Source organism: Leucopleurus acutus (genome assembly GCF_964270905.1).
Source record: "Leucopleurus acutus genome assembly, chromosome: 2".
In the NCBI taxonomy this organism is placed as follows: domain Eukaryota; kingdom Metazoa; phylum Chordata; class Mammalia; order Artiodactyla; family Delphinidae; genus Leucopleurus; species Leucopleurus acutus.
Window position 1 is genome coordinate 159,209,903 of NC_139143.1, and position 20,229 is coordinate 159,230,131.

At 37.4% G+C, this 20,229-nt stretch overlaps 1 protein-coding gene and 1 pseudogene across 7 annotated transcripts in view; one reads left to right on the top strand and one right to left on the bottom strand.

The window, feature by feature from the left end:
- Positions 1-20,229, top strand: part of FOXJ3 (forkhead box J3) — a 131,841-nt gene that overhangs the window by 17,425 nt on the left and 94,187 nt on the right. For 5 of the 6 annotated variants that reach the window (XM_082834387.1, XM_082834386.1, XM_082834390.1 and 2 more), the window contains one exon: positions 4,821-4,881. In XM_082834387.1, coding sequence (XP_082690513.1) covers positions 4,838-4,881 — 44 coding nt within the window. In that variant the 5' untranslated portion in view covers positions 4,821-4,837. Of the gene's footprint in view, positions 1-4,820; positions 4,882-6,091; positions 6,352-20,229 lie in introns of those variants that run through there. The other variant, XM_082834388.1, reaches the window with a different exon arrangement.
- Positions 1,413-2,181, bottom strand: LOC309957215 (large ribosomal subunit protein uL22-like; annotated as a pseudogene). Its single transcript has one exon. The product of its transcript is annotated as a large ribosomal subunit protein uL22-like (transcript).

Below are 20,229 nucleotides of genomic sequence, written 5' to 3' on the forward strand. Positions count from 1 at the left end.
CTTTTTTTTTTTTTTTGCTGTACGCGGGCCTCTCACCGTTGTGGCCTCTCCCGTTGCGGAGCACAGGCTCCGGACACGCAGGCTCAGTGGCCATGGCTCACGGGCCCAGCCGCTCCGCTGCATGTGGGATCTTCCCGGACCGGGGCACGAACCCGCGTCCCCTGTATCGGCAGGTGGACTCTCAACCACTGGGCCACCAGGGAAGCCCTAATTCCTACTTTTATCTGATATGGTGTTGCTTTCATTCAAGCTACTGTCACAGTAACTGAGGCATGAATTTTTCCTTTTAACAGTATTCCCAAGGTCACAATTGAGATTCTCAGTTGGGTTCTTGATGCAAGGTCATGAATGTTGCAAGTTCTTTGTAAACTATAAAGCATATCTGTGTGGTGGGAGAGAGGAGAGAAGGGCTCATAAGAATTACTTGGGAGCTTTTTCAAAATCCTTAGTCCCATTTCACCTCCTCCTCCCAGATAATGTATTGTTATATACCTGTTAGTTAAACATCTGCTTCCTAAATGTGAATAGTTTGTAACTCATTTTAATGTACACATGAAGACTGCTTATATTAAAAGGAATTCCATATTCTTTCTGTTGGTGATGGGATATACTGCAGTAGTTTTTCTTGTAGCATACCCATCAGTGAATGACTGGTTTTTACTCCCTGTCCTCTGGTGGTGTCATGCTATGCAAAGTTTCTTGTATGTTGATTTTCAAAGGATTTGCAGAAAATGCTACTAGGTGCTGTTGGCACCAACTTAAACTGTATAAATTTTGGATGTAATTGAACAAATTAGTATAATTGTTCAACATAGTTGGCTTCAGAAATGTGAGTTTGTGATTTGGAGGACACTGAGATTTTCCTGATTTCACTGTGAATCATAGCCTTCTTTTGTGAGAGTTCCATGTTGCTGGGCATCTGCCTGGGTAGGGAGAAGATGATTGGTACATTTGTTCTTCCAGTTAACCAGACTGGTGTTCAAGACACCATTTAGGCGCAGTAATCTAAATTAAAAGTGGAGAAGACTGAAACTAAGGCATTGAGGCCACAGTAGATTAGAAAGACATTTAGGAGCTGGAGTTGGTAGTAAAACTTCACCATTTTAAAGTGTAAAATTTGGTGGTTGTATACAAAAGGTTTTTATTCACAAGGTCGTGCAACTATCAACACTATCTAATTCCAGAACATTTTCATCAATCCTAAAAGAAACCTGTTAGCAGTCATTCCCTACCCCCATTCCTCCTCCCATCCCCCTATCTCCTGGCAACTACTATCTACCTTCCATCTCTAGGATTTGCCCCATTCTGAATATTTTGTATAAATGGAGTCATACAATATGTGGTCTTTTGTGTCTGACTTCTTTCACTAAGCATAAGGCTCTCAAAGTTCATTCATATTGTGGCATGTAACAGTACGGCATTCCTTTTTTATGGCCGAATAATATTCCACTGTATATTATATGGATATTGTACAGATATGTCATATTTTGTTTATCTGTTTATCAGTTGATGGACATTTGGTTTATATCCACTTTTAGCTTTATAAATAATGCTGCTATGAACATTTGTATGCACGTTTTTTGCTTGTGTTTTTCTTTTTTTAGGTTTATTTTTATTTGCATTTATTTTTTGTGGCATTTATTCCCGGGCCATAAGTTTTTGTTTCTTCAGTTTCTTCTGGGATATCTTTTTCTTTGGGGCAACCTCCTCTGCTGGTTTAGGAACAGTCTGTTCTTATTCAGTAAGGACCGTCTCAGTGTGGCAGGGAGAGCTCATGTATGGGTTGATCCAACCATGAGCTCTCTAAGTTCTGTGCTGCATCTTGGGAGCTTTGTTCACCTGGATGTGCTCAGTGACTAGAGAATCTACATCTAAGCCCTTACGTTCAGCATTTTTGAGTATGTGCAGTAAAAATTCAGCACTCTTTCTGGGCCATCAACCCTGCGTCCAGCCCCACTGTTTGGCCTGGGCACACCTACCAACTCCACCATTGTAATGATGGAATGCCACACATTGCTTCTTTAAAGTGACATCTTTCAGATACTTGGTGGATTTTCGGATATGCATACCCTTAATGGCCTGGGCAGTTTCACGAGTGTTCTTAAAGTGAACACGAAGATTTGAACCTCCTGACTTGCATGATTTTGTGGGGTTTTCTGGGTCAAGTGAATAGTGAACCATTTTTAGAGGTCACTTCAGGCTGCTTACTGGAAAAGGAAGCTGTATGCAAGTTTTTGTGTGAACATATGTTTTATGTTCTCTTGGGGATACATATATGTGCATATATATGTATTCCCAAGAGGATTTTTATATATATATATATATATATATATATATGTATATATGTATATATTCATATATTTAAATTTTTTATACATAAAAATACACACACACGTACTCCTAAGAGTAGAATTGCTGGGTCCTGTGGTATCTTTTGTAAGGATTTACCTTTGTTTTTGATAAAGCTGATATTGTAGAATGTTGTAGAATGTGATTTAGGTTTAAGAGACAAATGGGCTGGCTGACTCTCCACATTCTCTTGTCCCTACCCACCCAATTTGGACAGCTTACCTGATGTCTAGGTTGTTAGAGTCAACAGAGCAGTCATACCCAGGTAACTACCTTGTAGAATACTGGATGTAGAGTCCTGGAGTTAGCTCTACGCACTTGGTGAGGAGTGGGCTGGGAGCCCAGGGATGTTTAGAGAAGTCATTCCTCATAGAAATCAAGAATTGAAAAGAAGTTTCCTGCTCTAACAAAGGAAGAGAAAGCCATTCTTAGATAAAGGACTGTGCCATTTTATCAAGATAGGAAATACATTAAAAAAAGATAATTCAGTTTTAGACATAGTAAATTTGGGATTTCGGGAGGCAATGTTAGATATTTATGTTCGGAGATCAGGAGTTTGATCCCTGATAGAGATGTAGATTTGAGATTCATCTGCATTATAGGCGTTTGAAATACAAGAGTAGGTAAATCACCCATAAAGTAAAAAACAGTAGAGAAAAGTGACTAGTAATTCCCGTATCTGAGGTCTTTGAGGTTTTGAGTCTGCCAGCTGATGTTTCAGCTGTATCTTACTCTTGAGTGGCTTGTTTCCTTCTGGTTTTGTGATTTTTGATTGTGAATTTATTTATTTTGGGACCTTATCCTTGAGAATTCTCCCAGGCCTAGATCAAAGGCAGATTCCCCAGAGAGGATTTTCATTTCCTTCTGTCAAGTTTGGGTGGGAGACATTACCATTCTAGGACTACCCTAAACAAAATTCTAAGTATGAAGCTTTTTAAACCATAATCTAGGTGAGGGTCAGCTTCTGGTTGTGAGTGTCTGAGGAGATACTGTTGAACTGCTCTCATAGCCCCCCAATCCCTCACCAGCACTCAGTGCCAAGGTTAAGTTTCCCTTGCAGTTCTCTTGGGTAACACCTGGACTTTGCCTCTTGTACCTTGAGCCCTAATAGGCCTTGGAATTACAAGCTGAAATTCATAGGGTTTGGCAAAATGCCCTGAAGGTGAATGAAAGCTGGTTTCAGTACTCTGCATACATCTCTAGTTTCCCTCTTTCACTTAGTTTTTAGCCTTGATCATACTTTATTTTCTTTCAGGTTATTGATTAATATGTAAAGATTAAAAAAATTTATCCAGTGTTTGTTATTTCCAGTGGGCATGTTGATCAAGCTATCTATTCTGTTGTTCTAGCAGAAGTAAAGTGTCCATCTCTCTTCAGTGCATGCACGGGACAGTAAGATGTAGGGAATTCAGTCAGCCACTAAGTTAAAAGTTATAAACTTGGGACAACATCCAGTGGTTTGTTTGGCCCACATAGTATTTAGAAAATAAAAATCAGGAGATTTCAGATAAAATTTTGGGTATCTTGCTTCTCTTGAAAAATTAGAAGTTCTTAACAGTACTGGGCTTTCAATCCTGCTTAGCAACAATTGGCTAGAACTGGGAATAGCAGCTGATCTTTTCAGAGTGAACCTGTTTTCTTTAGTTGCAGGCACACAATCTCCATTTGTGCTGTGTATGCATATTTATACCCATTCCAGCTTCTCTCATTCATGTTACCTGTAGACACTTGTGGATCATCCTTGTGCCAGGTAGTAGTGCTAATAGACAGTTTCACATTTGTTTAGTGATTTATTTAATTCTAATAACAAACCTGCAGTTTATCCCTGATGAATAAATAAAGTTACAGGTGGTATTATCCCCAAGTTACAGATGAAGAAATGGAGGTTCACTGAGGTTATATAAATTCTTCAAGGTCTCTTAGTGTCACAGCTAGAATTTGAACAAAGCTCCTTCTGTTCAATGCTATTCTTAACTTTTTTTTTTTTTTTAAGCAGTGGAACTGTTCTTCAAATGAAGTTTTAGTGAAGTCCATTATGCAAAACCAACAAAGATAGCACTGCTTTGATTGAAGGGTAGATGGGATGGGAGACAATTATGTGGGGATGGGAACCTGCATGCTCAGCTCTTTGGTAGCCTTTAGGCACCCCTCTGGAATCCTTGGGATTCTACTAAACAGTTTGGACACTCTCTATCTGTAACTAAGCATAATAACAGTTCGTTAAATTTTATGAGTTTTTAGCGTTTTTGGATGTTACAGTTATAGTGTGCCTATTTTTCTTGTGCTTCCTCGTATTGTCAGTCTTCCTCAGCGTAATGTCTTATTGCTTAACAGCATTTTTAAATTTTGTGGGTATGTGTTCAAATAATGTTGAATCTTTTAGCGTTCTATTTCTGTTTTAGAATGGTAGTGTGATTTATAGTTTAATTTATTTTGGAGCATCTGATAACTAACTCTCCTTTACTTTTCAGATTCTCTTTGTGGCCAGATGGGTTTGTATGGACAGGCTTGTCCATCTGTAACTTCATTAAGGTTAGTGCTCTTCTTTTTATTAGAACATGTAACATTTTAAAAGTTATGCTGGTCAAGTCATATTAGAATCGGTTTTGCTGTAAGGTTCAGAATAAAATATTGTAGTTTGTTTTGGTAAATAGTGCTATTTTGTGAGATTGGGACATATTTTTGCTTACAGAGATATTTGTGGTAGTGGGATTTGGATCTTAATCTCCACTTAGTGAATTTACATATGTTCTTGTACACGAAATAACAATTTTACTCTTCTTTGTTATTCCGTTTTTAAAAAAACACTAATCTTGTTTCTACTTATTTTAATTAGAAAATACATAGTAAATTTTTATTGCCTTTGTAGCAGATTATTAAATAAGACTAGATGGTAATTTAAATCTCTTTAAAGGATGATATAAATATGATACCTAGATTATCCTCATTTACAATAAATAAGTAAAATGTAAAAAAATAGGAACTAAGTTGTATTCAACCCAGTGGTTTTAGATTTTTTCCAAGTTGCTAAATCCTTTCTATAAATTAAATCTTAAGTGAAAACCTGTGAATAAAGCAGATGAATGCCGGGCTTTTCTGCTTGCTTGGGCTTCCATTCTCTACCCCCACGGTTGCCCCTGAGGGATTACTCTAGTTCCCAGCGCACAGTTTGAAAAAATAACCTAAATCTAATCTGTTAATTGGGATCTTTCAGACTAGATTATGAATTGTTGATGGCAGCACCTACCAGTTACATGTGGTGTTGTAGCTAGCTGTATCATTTATTTGTTCAGCATATTGAGCACCTAATATGTTGTCAGGAGCTATTCTAAATGCTGGGACTACAGTTGTGAACATAACAGATAAAAATCCTGTAATTATTGGGCTTACATTTTGGTGACGGGGTAATTAATAAAAAAAGTAAGAAGTATATGTTAGATAGTGACAGTGATAAGAGCTAAGATGAAGAATAAAATAGAGAATGGGAATAGGAAATATAGATAGGGTTATTTTAGATAGGGTAGCCAGGGAAAGCTTTACTGAAAAGGCGACATTTGAATGAAGACCTGAAAGAGTGATGGAATGAACCATATCTGGGTAGGTAGAAGATAAGCGTTCTGGGCAGAGGGGATTCAGGAGCTGCTGGGGCAGGAGACTTGCCTCGTTAGGTTGGAGGAGCAATGACGGAGGTCATTGTGACTGGAACAGAGTAAGTGATGAAGAGAGGTGGAATTGACCAGCTTTGGAGGGCAGGAAAGAGAGAGAGGAGGGATACAAAATTATTAGAGCCATGAATGTGAAGTCAAGGAGTCCTTAGGCATGAAAGAAATTCTGGTGGTTCAGAATGCCACCAAAGAAAAATAAAGTTGCCTTTTTAGTTTTTATATACTTGAATTTTTATGAGACTAAGGCTGGCTCTCCTTTCCTTCAGTAGGAGAGCTTTACTCCATATCCTTATGGCATTTCTTTCCCTGAGAATGCATATTCCAGCTTATAATGGAAGTAGGTAGAGTGATTACTTTTCTATCTTGTTGGAGTCCATGTGCCCCCACCCCCACCTCCCAACAAGGGACACCTGTATAGTTTTGAAAAGAACTTAAAAAAAAAAAAAAAAGACTTCTTTAATCCCCAAAGCTGCTGTAGAACTAATTTCACTTGAGTCCTTTTGTTTAATATGGTTGAAGGAATCATTTTACCCTTTTTTTGAATATTTAAAACTTTAGATATGACCATATCAGGATATTTTTGCAGACTTTGATCTTCCACTGATCATAGAGTCCCTTAAAGATATTTTATTTGTGGGTTATGCCAAAACAGTCATATATTAAAGTCATTTACTGGGATTTTAAATCCCTTAATTTGAATAGTTATGTTTAGGTGAAGATTGTATATGACATTGGGTTAGGAATGATATATGCCTAACCTTTTTTGCTTGATAGAATTATATAATTGGAAGAGATGATGAAAGAGATGCCATGAATTATTTTATAACCTGCTCACTGTTATAATTCTAGTGTATAATATCCTAGAATCAAATTTTTGTGGATATACCTATAAGTTTAGCATTTAGTTAATAAACTGAGAAACTCTCTGGCATTTGAGTTGAGATATTTAGTATCCTTATATCCTAATCTTTCATTTTTTGTAATATTCTGTATGGTCCTTCTGTGAAGCAGAGAATTCACATTCTCAGATGTATGGGTAGAAGACCATTGTTTGTCATTGATTTTTCTAACTGAAAGCTAGCTTTGGTTTGATATAAGGAAAGGAAAAGAATAACTATTTTTTGGTAAAGGGAAGAGAAACTGGATTACTTAAAACCACAATAAATTTTAGTCTACTTTCCCATAGAGTCTTCCTCAAGCTAGAAACGACCTCCCAACTATACTATCCAAATAGAAGTAGAGCAGGAAGTCTTTTTTAAAAAATTTTTTAAAATTAATGCATTCATTTTTGGCTGCATTGGATCTTCGTTGCTGCATGTGGGCTTTCTCTGGTTGCTGCGAGCGGGGCCTGCTCTTTTTTGTGGTGTGCGGGCTTCTCGGTGCGGTGGCTTCTCGTTGCAGAGCATGAGCTCTAGGCGCGTGGGCTTCAGTAGTTGTGGCACATGGGCTCAGTAGTTGTGGCTCACAGGCTGTAGAACACAGGCTCAGTAGTTGTGGCACACAGGCTTAGTTGCTCCGTGGCACGTGGGATCTTCCCGGACGAGGGCTCAAACCCGTGTCTCATGCATTGGCAGGCGGTTTCTTAACCACTGCGCCACCAGGGAACCCCAGGAAATCTCAAATCCGCTGACAAACATTGCTTGTTTGCCATAACTCTCTTTGTATATACTACCTTTATATCTTGTGTATGCCTGCATATACTACCTATATATCTAGAAAGTGGCTAGCCTCAAGACAGGAAAGCATTTGAGTTGGTGGAGAAGAACTGGACCGTGTGTCTAGGAATGAGAAAATGGGTAGGCAGGTGGGGGATTGTAAACATAGGTGGGAGTGGGAGTAGATGACTTATGTGAAGTGAAGATGGGGGGTGGAATGAAAGTATGTGACATTTTAAAAATTTGTTGGGTAGGAGAGGGTACTTAGTAAATGAATTAAATCTCTTCCTCTGCCCTTTAAATATTTAGGGTAAACAAGTTAAATATTGTTTTCTATAGATGATATTGGATCCTTGTTTAATCTGAACACGTTAAAATTATTTTTAAAAATTTACTTACTGTATTTTTATGATTAAAAAGTAGTCTTAGGGCTTCCCTGGTGGCGCAGTGGTTGAGAGTCCGCCTGCCGATGCAGGGGACATGGGTTCGTGCCCCGGTCGGGGAAGATCCCACATGCCGCGGAGCAGCTAGGCCCGTGAGCCATGGCCGCTGAGCCTGCGCGTCTGAAGCCTGTGCTCCGCAATGGGAGAGGCCACAACAGTGAGAGGCCCGCGTACCTCAAAAAAAAAAAAAAAAAAAGTAATGTTAACCCAATTATTGTAGAAAATTTGGGAAGACAGAGATAGCCCTTGTTAATGTTGTCTTATCATGTAATTTTATTCCAGTAGAAGCTATGTGTGTTAGAAAAAGGCACCCCCCCCCCAAATTTTCTTTAAAAGAATGGTTGCAAAAGATTTTGTAGTGATAGCTAAGTATACTCTTAATTTTAATCAAATTGCTCTTAATTATCATTTTGTTCTTCTTTAATTGCTAGTATGGGTAGAATTGCATTTTAACAAACGTTATTATAATAACATCATATACTATTACAGTATAATGAGACTGTTTTCTTTTATCAGTCAGGGTTCTATCAGGAGGCAGAAACCACACCAGTTATTTGAACAGAGACTTTAATAGAATCATTAACTAGATTTAAAGTTGTTAACTAGGTAACAGAAAGGATAAAAATAAAACTTGAAGTTATCATGGAGATAGGCACTTCTAGAAGCAGCTGTGAGCCCTAAGTGCTTGGGGACCAAAGGGAAAACCTAGAGACTTAGAGGAAGGGTCCTGTGGAAACAAAATTCAGATCTCCGAGGAGAAGGTACTACATGCTAGTGCTTGTGTCGAGCTCAGAATAGAAATCCCATAGATTTGAAACTCAGAACTCTGGGGAAGGGTGCTGGCTGGTGCTGGGGTCTTTGAGTGGGGTATGATTAAGCTAGTTCCATAAGTGTTAGAAAAACTGCAAACTTTATTCACTTACTACTGTGAGGGGGACCTTCTGCAGGGGTGAAGAAACCTTTGCTGGGGTAATGCTCTTATGAAGTCCAAAGAATAGACAGGAAGGCCCAAGTATCTTTTTTCTTCTCCAGGCTTGCAGTCCATCTTTAGTGCTCCCTCTTGGCAGAGCCTTATAGAAAGTCAGCTGGCAAAGCAGAAATGTGGTTTGCAGAGTCCCAGTTCCAGTGTCATTAAGGCAGATTGGGAAGAAGGGATGCGGGTTTGGAATTCAGGAGCAATAACTTAATAACTTGTTCCAGCAAATTACTAAGAAATATGGTATTAAAAAGTGTTTTCTTGGGACTTCCCTGGTGGTCCAGTGGTTAAGACTCTGCGCTCCCGATGCAGGGGGCCTAGGTTCAATCCCTGGTCAGGGAGCTAGATCCCACATGTATGCCACAACAAAGATCCCACGTGCTGCAACTAAGACCCAGCGCAGCCAAATAAATAAAAATATTAAAAAAAAAGTTTTCTCAGATCTGTTTTGCAGCCAGTGTTTATGTGATTTTAGTAGGATACTTGCGTGTTGCTAAAAATGCTAATTTTGTAAATCACGTGAAATTATATTAAAAATTTATATAAGATTTGCAAGTATTCCTTGCAATCTGAATCTACTGCATTCGTATCCTGAGTTTGGATAGTAAGTCTGGATAGTGAATACTGGGTCATCTACATCTATTTAATTCCTGAGTTTTGGAAGGCAAGAGTGAGAGTCCAGATAATGATGGATACAGTTTCTGTCAGACAATAGAATCTTAAAAATTTAGCAGAATCCGGTTACTGAGTTTATATAAGATGGATTTGAATCCTGAGGTTACCTGCATTTTATTTCCAGGTATAGACTCAGTAATAGCAAAAGCTTACCAAAAAAGCAAAAGCTTTCCTTGAACATTTGCTTTATGTAGACAGGTAAACACATATATGTATATAACATATTTCTTTCACATATTATGGCATTAGACTGTTATAATTTGGTTTGATTAAAGCAAAATAAAATTTGATATTTCTTTGGACTTGTTAAATGGGGCCCTTTCTGCATTTCTGAATTGCCTAACATTTATGAGGATTGATTTTATGGTTCACATGTGTATTCGGCCTAGGATGCTGAGTTATCAGTAGTACTTTAAGTAGTTTCTGATCTTCTACCTGAGATCTCTTCCTTTTGTTATCTTTTTCTTTCTTTCTTGTTCACACTTATCTTTTCCTTTTTGTTACGCTTCTCCCTTAAAGATGCCTTTTATTATTGATCCAGTCTGTTTGTTTAGGATATGTTGGGGAACACATAGGGATTTTTAGCACCAGAGAAGATTGTGTATTGTGTCCTAAGTGAATTTCCTGTCCATCTGTTTTCTCATTTCCCTCCATTTGATATTGATAACCTGCTATTTAGAATGGCCAGAGGAGGGTAGATTTATTTTAAGGCGTCTTGCTGTCTTGTTTCTAGTAGCAGACTTGTTATTGTTCAGGCAGCTCTGGTATTTAGTCTTAGAATTGGGTAGATGCAGGTTCAGACCTCTGCCGCGTATTATTCATATGATCATGGGTAAGTTACTTCACTTTTCCTGGTTTTGCTGTAATAGGGATGTTAATGTTTACCTCCCTGGCCTGTTAGGATTCATGGGATAAACTATATATTGATTACATAAAGCATCTGGCATATTTTTTCCTTTTTTGCATTTTCCTATAGTAGAAAGCAAAAGGGATAATTGTTTTTAGAATAAAAGAGGACATATTTGGGGACTCCCCTGGCAGTCCAGTGGTTAAGACTTCGCCTTCCAGTGCAGGGGGTTCGGGTTCATCCCTGGTTGGGGAGCTAAGACCCCACTTGCCTCGGGGCCAAAAAACGCAAAACATAAAAAAGAGAAACAGTATTGTAACAAATTCAATGAAAAAGACTTAAAAAAGAAAAAGAAAAAAGGACATGTTTGTATTCTTTGCTCTCAGCTCAAGAACATGGGGTAGAAGAGGATTTCTTTTTCCCCTTCTTTCTATTTCCCCTTTACCCTAAATTCTTATTTTTAAAAATTAAAACAAATTTTTTTTTTATTGAAGTATTGTTGATTTACAGTGTTGTTAGTTTCTGGTGTACAGCAAAGTGATTCAGTTATACATACACATATATATGTATATTTTTCAGATTTTTTTCCATTATAGGTTATTACAAGATATTGAATATAGTTCCCTGTGCTATACAGTAGGACCTTGTTGTTTATGTTTTACATATGGTAGTGTGTATCTGTTAATCCCAGGTTCCTAATTTATCCCTCCCCTTCCCCCCTCAGGTAACCATAAGTTTGTTTTCTATGTCTGTGAGTCTGTTTCTGTTTTGTTAAATACGTTTTGTGTGATTTTTTTTAGATTCTACATATAAGTGATATCAAATGATATTTGCCTTTCTGTCTGGCTTAATTCATTTAGTTTGATAATCTCTAGTATGATAATCTAAATTCTTAGATTCTAGAGTATCTACCAGTAGCATTCAGGTTTGCAACTGACCTCAGGGTAAGGATGTTGCTGACATTTAATACTACATTTTTATCATATTTATAATTAATGTAGTTATATGCTTTTAAGTCAGTCCCACACAGTGGCAGAAATAACTTTCATTATCATGCCGTAGTTCATCATTGTTATATTTATCAAACTTTTTTTATAATTGATAAAATCTATTAATTTGCATGTTTAATTCTGAGATGTTCCAATTAAATGAAGAGTAATGAGAAACCGTCTTAATTTTGACCATTACAGAGACTTTTTCTAAAATGTATTTTGAACTTTTTGTCTTATCTTCTAAGGCTTACTGTCTCATATGGTAGCTGCTAGCCTCATGTGGCTGTTTAAATCTAAAAAAAATCAGTTCCTCAGTCACACTAGCCACATTTTAAGTGCTTGGTTAGCTACACATGGCTACTGACTGTCATATTGGATAACACACAAACATTTCCATTGTTGTAGAAAAGTTCTGTTGGACAGTGCTGGTCTAGAGCATCCTAAATGTAATTTAATCTTTAAGCTGACTTATTGGGCTTCCATTTCTGAGCATAAGGTATTGAAGAGTACCAGTGACTAGTCACTGACTTAAGGACATATTATAAAAGTTACTTATGGGACTAAATATTGACTTGGATAACTAGCTTTATGGTGTTCTTACTAATATATTAGACCAGGCATTATTTAAGCATTTTATGGTATATTAATTAAATTTCCCCTAACAACTCTATGAGGTGTTATGATTATTTTCATTTCACAAATGAGGAAACAGAGGTAAAAAAGTTCAGCAACTCAAGGACATGCAATGACATGCAATGAATAAGGGACGGAGCTGGGATTCATACAGAGGTCTTGCTCCAGTGCCCATGCACTAAATTCTGCCTCTTGGCTGTCAGTATTTATCAAAATTTGAGGCTTTTTCTTTTTTTTTTTAAACATCTTTTTCTTTTTTTTAATTTGTTTTATTTTTGGCTGCATTGGGTCTTTGTTGCCGTGCACAGGCTTTCTCTAGTTGCGGCGAGTGGGGGCTGCCCTTCGTTGTGGTGCAAGGGCTTCTCATTGAGATGGCTTCTCTTGTTGCGGAGCACGGGCTCTAGGCACGTGGACTTCAGTAGTTGTGGCTCATGGGCTCTACACATATTTTTAAAAACTAAGTATAAGAAGTATTAATAGCAGATTCTGTCTGGGTTTTTAAATAATATCTGCAAAGATGGCTTTGAGTGTTCTTGTATCAAAGGGACTTTTGTTTATTAGCTTTCCAGCTACTCAAGAGACATAGAGATTCCAATAGATAGAGTGAGATTAAATGCAAAATACGGTACTTACTTGATGACAGAATGTAGTTCAGTGGTTAATGTCCAAAAATATTTATTTTTCCTCCCTAAATTGTAGAGTAAAATATTTTTAAGATAAGAATTACATTTATGGCATAAAGATGTCTTTTGACCATATGATCCCTAAGTTTTAGCCTGAACGGAGTTCTAACTATGAGTATGGCTTGTATGAATTTAGAATACAGTTTTATGAATCTAAGATTATATATTTGAGTAATAGAGTAATTTGGAGAGAATCTAGAGAAGAGCAGTAACTATATTATGGTTCTTAAATCAGATCCTGTTGGAGTTCTGGACTTCAAACTTTTGAGAAGGAACCTAAATGGTGTTAATATTGTAAAATATGTGAAGCATCGTTGTGAAGAGAACTCTGACCAGTTCTCACTTTCCAGGATAGAATTTAAAGAAATTTTCTTCTCTGTAGCAAGGGAGATACATAGATTAGTCTGTTAAAATTTATTATTATTTTAAACAAAATGAATTACTGTATACATTTGGTGAACTTTTCTTCCCTTGGAGTTAAAGAATATTGTTGGTTTCCAAAATAGGTAATAGCAGGGCTTTTAAGAATGACATAGTGAGGTTCTTTTTCATCTCTGATTTTATAATAAATAGCTCTGAAACCACAGTTCTGTTTACAAATGACAGTTGTCTCACTAAATCCCTCAAGTTTTTGCATAAGCTGTGTTGTGAATATTTTTGGAATCTTAGGGGTGAAACAAAAGTTGTGAAAGTCAAGAGTTTTGAAATGTGAACTTCTATTTGTGTATTGGATTCTCTATCCTAAATTATGATTCTTCTTCCTATATTTTCACTTCAAACCAATGAGGATTTTTTGGGCTTGTCCTTTAAAAAGATCATTGCTCATAGGAAATTTAAAGGCTCAGTTATTCATACCTTAGTGGTGATTAGTTTGATGCTGTCCACTTTCTTCCTAAATAGGGCAGAGATAACTGCTTTGAAAAGGTTAGAGTTTTTCCTGGAGGAGAAGAGCAAGTAATTAATTTTGGAGCTTATAATACCAACTTTAGGGGCCAATCTTGGAGGCTTATGGCAGTGTGAGATGGGAGAGCCAAGGTATAGAAGAAGGTACTTAGAAGTATGCCAGATATAAGCTATGTGTATTGAAATTTTATTAGGAACAAGCTGGTCCTACACCAGGAAAATGGAAAAACTTATTTATTTTCCTTGTTACACTTCTGTCTCTCTGCTGCAGAATATCCAACTGGGGCTTTTATACTCTTAGAACTTTGATTTATAGAACTCTTTTATAGAATAGGTAGGATTTTGTGGGCTGCTTCAGGAATCATCATCATAGAATCTTATTTCTGTGGGAAAAGTGTATGTTCAATTTTCATATGCAATCTACAAACAAAATTTAAAAGCACAGGCTTTTCTGGATCTTTTCTTTAGAGTAAATAATTGAATGAGCGGCTCATTTCCATTGAGGTTGATAAATGATTATTGTGTGATTTAGGGCGTGTAAGTCTAAAACCACTGAGTAAGGGTGACAGTCATTTAAAATTTAGAAAATTCTGAAGAGTATGAATTTGATAGGAATAATAGCTAACATTTATTGAATGCTTATTTACTGTGTGTTAGAAACTCTTCTTAGTGCTTTGTATATATAACTCATTTAATCCTCACAGCAATCCTTTGGGGTGGGTACTGCTTTTAATCCTCACCTTACACATGAGGAAACTGAGGTATAGAGAGGCTAATTTACTTGTTTAAGGTCACATAGCTAAAAGTGGAAGAGCTTAGATTCCAATCCAGGCAGTCTTGCTCCAGAGCCTGTGTTCTTAATCACCATATCTTTTCTAATGTAGGACATTGACTGTGTTATTTTCCTGAAATTGAACTAAGAGTAGAAACTTCGGCTTTGCCGGTGTATGATAACTAATTTTGAAAAATAACAGCGGCTACTTTTGCTTGGAAATAGCTTAAATTATTGCTTCATTTATAAATTAAAAAAATTGTTTTTTTATATCACATGCTTCCAAAATGTAAGGTCAATCTGTAGTAGTTTATTTTCTTTCTTGTTAGGGTTCTGCCACAATCAGCCTTGGGTACCTGAATATCCACATGTACTGTTCTTCCTATAAATAGAACTTACTTGCCCTTTTCCCAAGGGAAACAACCCAGAGTTTCATCCAGTTATTATATCCAGCCGAAATTCTAATGTCTCTGGGTGCATTCACTTTCATTAGATCCCAGAGTGGCTTTTTGGTTTATAGTGGTGAAGGAATAGGATAATAGCAATAAAATCTTTTATTCAGAAAACAGGATAATGGGAAACACAAAATAGTCACTAGGCCATATCGATTATAAAATCCTCCTGGGTAGCAGTGGCAGAGACTCCATGAAAGTATAATAAGTTCCTTGATTCTGCTCTTTGATGGGCTGTCCATTGTCCCCTGTGCCCTCTGAAAGTTCTCACCTTGTCCAGTATCCTCCATGGCCACATCTGTGGTGGGTATTGGTGAAGATGCCCTATCTGGGAAATGCATAGGCTTTATAGCTCACTTCTTGTTGATGAGCTTGGGTATTATTTTGGAAACTTAAGAGACTTTTGCAGTCTAGACACCCCTCTGCCGCTTTACAGTTATCTTAAAAAGCTTAGTTTCTAGACTTTTTGCTGCTTTGAGCCAAAGGACATGCCTAGGCAGAATTTTTTAATATGAAAACTGTGCCCTTTGTGCTCTACTTACCTCAGGGATTTCTAACCTTTTGGTGCCATGGAACCCCTTCAAAGTCTGGTGAAACTTGTGGACCCTTCTCAGAATAAGGTCTCAAAATTCATAAAATAAAATACTTAGGATTACAGAAGAAACTAATTAATTATATTGAAATATGGTTAGCAAAATATTAACTTTAAAACATAGCAATATATATGCCTTTGAATTAACACATTAAATAAAAAATCTAGTGGCAAATCTACACACTGTCATAAATCTGAAGTAGTCGATGAGTTTAAAAAGTTGAGATTCTGCAGCATTTGTCACATATGAATATATTTGTGATTTTTATTGATGGCAAAGTCACAGGTACTGTTAATGCTGCTGTGATTTGTTGTCTACTTTTGTAATTAAAGGAAATGCTAAGTTTCAGTTACAAGTTAGTGGAAATAAAGAATATATTTTCCCCCATCCAAGTTCATTCACCTCTTTTAGCTCCTAAGGGGATGATGACTCTGGGTGGGGCCATTTGAAGTGATAGTCTTGGGTGGAATGTCAACACCCTCACAACATTGCTTTTGTGTGGCAAGGCACCAGTCTTCTCTACTGCCAAGGCTGTAGTTTTGCAGCTATCACTCAGTTACTTAAGTTTGCTACTTCAGAAGCACTTGGTGGTTTTTTTTCAACCATGTAGGGCTTTAAATTATAGGAATTTTAGCTTGAATTGCAGGCCATAGGCAGGGAGTACCTCCCTTAGCAAACCTGCATTTTCTCTACTTGCAACTTAATTGAAGTTTATTTGCCTTTTAGGACTTTGTTTTAAGCGGCTAGAAGGAGCCAACACATGCCAATATTCTCAATTTTTCCTATACTATTTCTCTCCTTGCTCTATAGCCTCAGTTGGCATATGGTTTGTTTTCCAGTTACAGTAGGTGACAATTTGACCAAATCCTTTGTCACTCTTTAATAAGTGTAACAAGCTTTCCATCCTGCAGTATTAGAGTTCTTAATGTTTACCTCATCAACTCCTCTAAGAGAGTGTCTTATTTAAGGTCCTGTTACTTGTATCACCTCACTTCCATGTCCCACATTCCATGTTTGTTAGGAATTGCATTCACCTGCTGGTAGAGATCTTTTTATAGTAGTTAAACACATAAAAAGTCTGGAAGGTAGGCAATTCAGGGCTGGGGTGGCAGCTTCACAATTGCTTCACCAAAAAAATCAGGGACCCAGATCCTTTCTCTCTGCTCCCATGTCCTCAGTGTATGGCTTCCATTCTCAAAGGTCACCTTATGGTCCAAGATGACTGTTGGAGCAATAGCTATTGTATCCACATTCCAGAGAGCAGGAAGGGCAAAAGGCATAATACCATCCAGAATAAAATTGGGGTTTATTCCTAAGGAAGAAGGCCAGAACAGGTATGAAGTGGCAGTTAGTGGTCTCTGTCATAGACCTTGCTTCTGGCTGCCGAGATGCAGTAACAGGAATTATGTTTTTTATATATGAATATTATGTTTAAATATATGTATTTTTTGACCCCCTGAGATGTGTGTGATCAGAATTACTGCTGTGGTAATTACAAGGATTTCTTTTGAGTTCTCAGTTGCTCAGTTTTTCACATGCCAAGTGTTAAGACAAAATGCCAAGTGCTAGGAAGGGAGGGAGAGGATTCAGGAATATCTAGGTCACATCATCATTACCCTCATTATTCTTACTTTATTTTCCTTGATGTCTTCGTCTTACCTCCATTTAGGAAAGCCAACAATATCTCTGCCCATTTCCCACCTTTTTATCCTGTTGAAAATTTTCTGTGTAAGCCTTGGCTACTCCTCAGTTGTTAGGGAAGTTACAGAGGGAAGCCAGGCAATGTGCTAAAGTAGCTAAAATGCATATTTGGGATTGTATCAGTGGCAGAATTTCATTAAGTGAGGTCAGAACCCCCTCCCTCCTCTTACGTCATAAATTAGTGTGGAGTTGTTATATCTGGATGCTCTTTACCTTTTCATTGTATGCAGAAAAAATTCCTTATTCTTTTAAGCAATAGATACCATCATAGATTTAAGAACTTCAGACATAATTTTTTCATGCCTTGGTTTATCCCACAAGTAACATTATCTTATCTTTGGCTTCCATCTTCCCATTTTTCTCTACTTTTCCAGTAGAACTCTCTGTTCCTGTGTAGTACTAACTTGTCAGTCTGTGCTGAGTCATGCTTTTTTCCAGTTCATAAAGGACTTCTATCCTGTGGTTATCCTTACCTCATACTATTGAGTCCTCTTTCACCTCTTCCTTTTAGCTTTTAAATGGGTTTGGTCTTGTTTGCTTGGGGAGCAGCACACCCACACCTTCATTGGCTAGTCACTGTTTCAATCATTTAACCACCATTTATTGACCCTTTACCTACTGTGCTCCTAGGCATTGTGGGAACAGAAAACAATAAGAAAGTTCCTTCTTCTAAGGAGCTCATGGCCTCATGGGAGAGAGGTAGATAAAGGTAATTTAATTCTGTGTAAGTTCTGTGATAGAAGTATTTATAGTCAATGGGGGTAGGATCTAGTTCAATTTAGGAGATGGAGGATGGGAAGAGTGGATTGATCAGGCTTTCTGGAGGGGGAGGTGTTTGGTTTGAGTCTTGATGAAAAAGTAGAAGCCAGCTAGACAGAGTGGGAAGGAAAAGGCATTCCAGAAAGGAAGACTCATTCCTTATCCAAATACTGTGTTATTTTTCAGATAATGTGTACCTGGCATGGTGTTGGGTAGCATCTGAAGTACTAGTGTATGGTCACTATCCTCAATGGGGAGGTGGGGGAAAAGGGAGTGAGGGTAGAAAGCTTATGTTCCAGTTATACATGTGAAACAGCATGGTAAAGCCAAACTGAGGTTATAATTGCTCTAGGAATTAATAGAGAAGGATTAATAAAAGGTTAATGAAGCTAAAGTAGTTGAAAATGAGGCATTCAGATTTAGTATAATATGAAAAGGGGAACCATTTAAAGTTTTTGGGCACAGTGACATGAAAACATTGCTGGCATTTCTCTTGGAGTATATACATGTACTCTGGAGGTGATTAGCAGGGATGAGTGGTGAGAAATCAGAGCCTAGGAGGCCAGCTAGGAAGCTTTTGGAATGAGGTGAGGTAATGAGGGCCTGACATTTCTTAACCAGATTTCCATAACCAGATTCCTCAGAGCCTCCCATGCTGTTTTTAAATCTGCCACCATCTGTTCTCTTATACAAGTGGACTTCTGTCATCACCACTCCACTAAGAGGTTTCTTTCTAAAGTTACTTGATGATCTGGTCAAATCTAATGGTTACTTTTTGTGTTCTCAGTGGAGAACCACTGCAATAACCAGCCTAAGCAGCAACAATAGAGGCACTTTTTACCTCACTACCAAGAATATGTAAAATATAACAAATTGCAAAGAAAACAGCAGCCCCGCTTTTTCAGATTTTAAATTTGAGAAAGATTTTTATACTCTACTTCAATGAATAATTCTTACTCATGATGTCTTTGATGGCTAGGCACCAAATTCTTTCCAGCCTATTTAGATCTTAACTTTCTTTAAGTCTTAGCTGAAGTTCTTCCTTCTCTACCTCTTAAGGCTGCAGCCCATGTTGTCCTCCACCTTTTTCTGAGCCATTGCAGCACCCAGAGCTCTTCTCCAGCTCTTTCTTGTGTTTGACCTTCCTAATTGGAGTACAGGTTTCTAGAGGACAGAAATTTTTATCATACTTGCCGTGTGTATAAGATTTTACTCTAGGATAGCCTTGTACACGTGTGTAATTATAAATTCTTGTTTATTTTTATAACAGTATTAAGTACCTACTTAGTGTGTGTTCATGTTATATTACTGAGAGTCTCCTAAAGTCTCAGTTAGTGGCACTGGGGGAAGGAAACAGAAGTTAAAGATGGTTCTCAACAGGGAGCATCTGCTGTATCAGTTATATTCCAATTTGGAATGTACTTTTACATTATCTTTGAAAATGTATGTGACTGGCTGCTTTGGGAATTTGAACAAAATAAAGCTACTCAGTGGAGACTTAATTGAGGCAAATAGGATGATAGCATGGTATAATAATAGCCAATGTTCGTAGAATAAAATGTGAATAATAATAGCAGCAACTACTGTTATCACCACTACCAGTAGCTAACATTTATTGACTCTTTACTATTTGCCAGTGGCTGTTCTGAGTACTTTATATCAGTGAGAGGTAGGTACTATTATTTTAATTTTACAGGTAAGGTATGGTAGAAAAACTGCTGGATTGGGCATCAGGAGATCTGAGCTCTGGTTTTAGTTCCGCTGTTAACTATTTGTGTGAATTTGGACAAGTCTTTAACTTCAGTAGACCTTAGTTTTTCATCTTTAGATTGAAGGCTTTGTTCTCTAATCTCTAGGATACTTTGCCCACTCTTTGACATTCTGTGATCTCTAAATTATCTTGGCTTCTTATTCCACAAGTTTCTATCACTTATTTCATGCTGGGAACAAGCATTTCTGGCTGAGATTGTAGAGCAAGGTGCTGTATAGAGGAATTTAAAGTTCAAGTTTCAGAGGAATGCATACAGCAGAGATGGGGAGGGAAAATGAAAAATGTAAAACTGTTAATCAAAATATTGGAAAATATTCTATCTGCATTGCCAGTAGTTAATATTCTACTGGCAATGCAGAT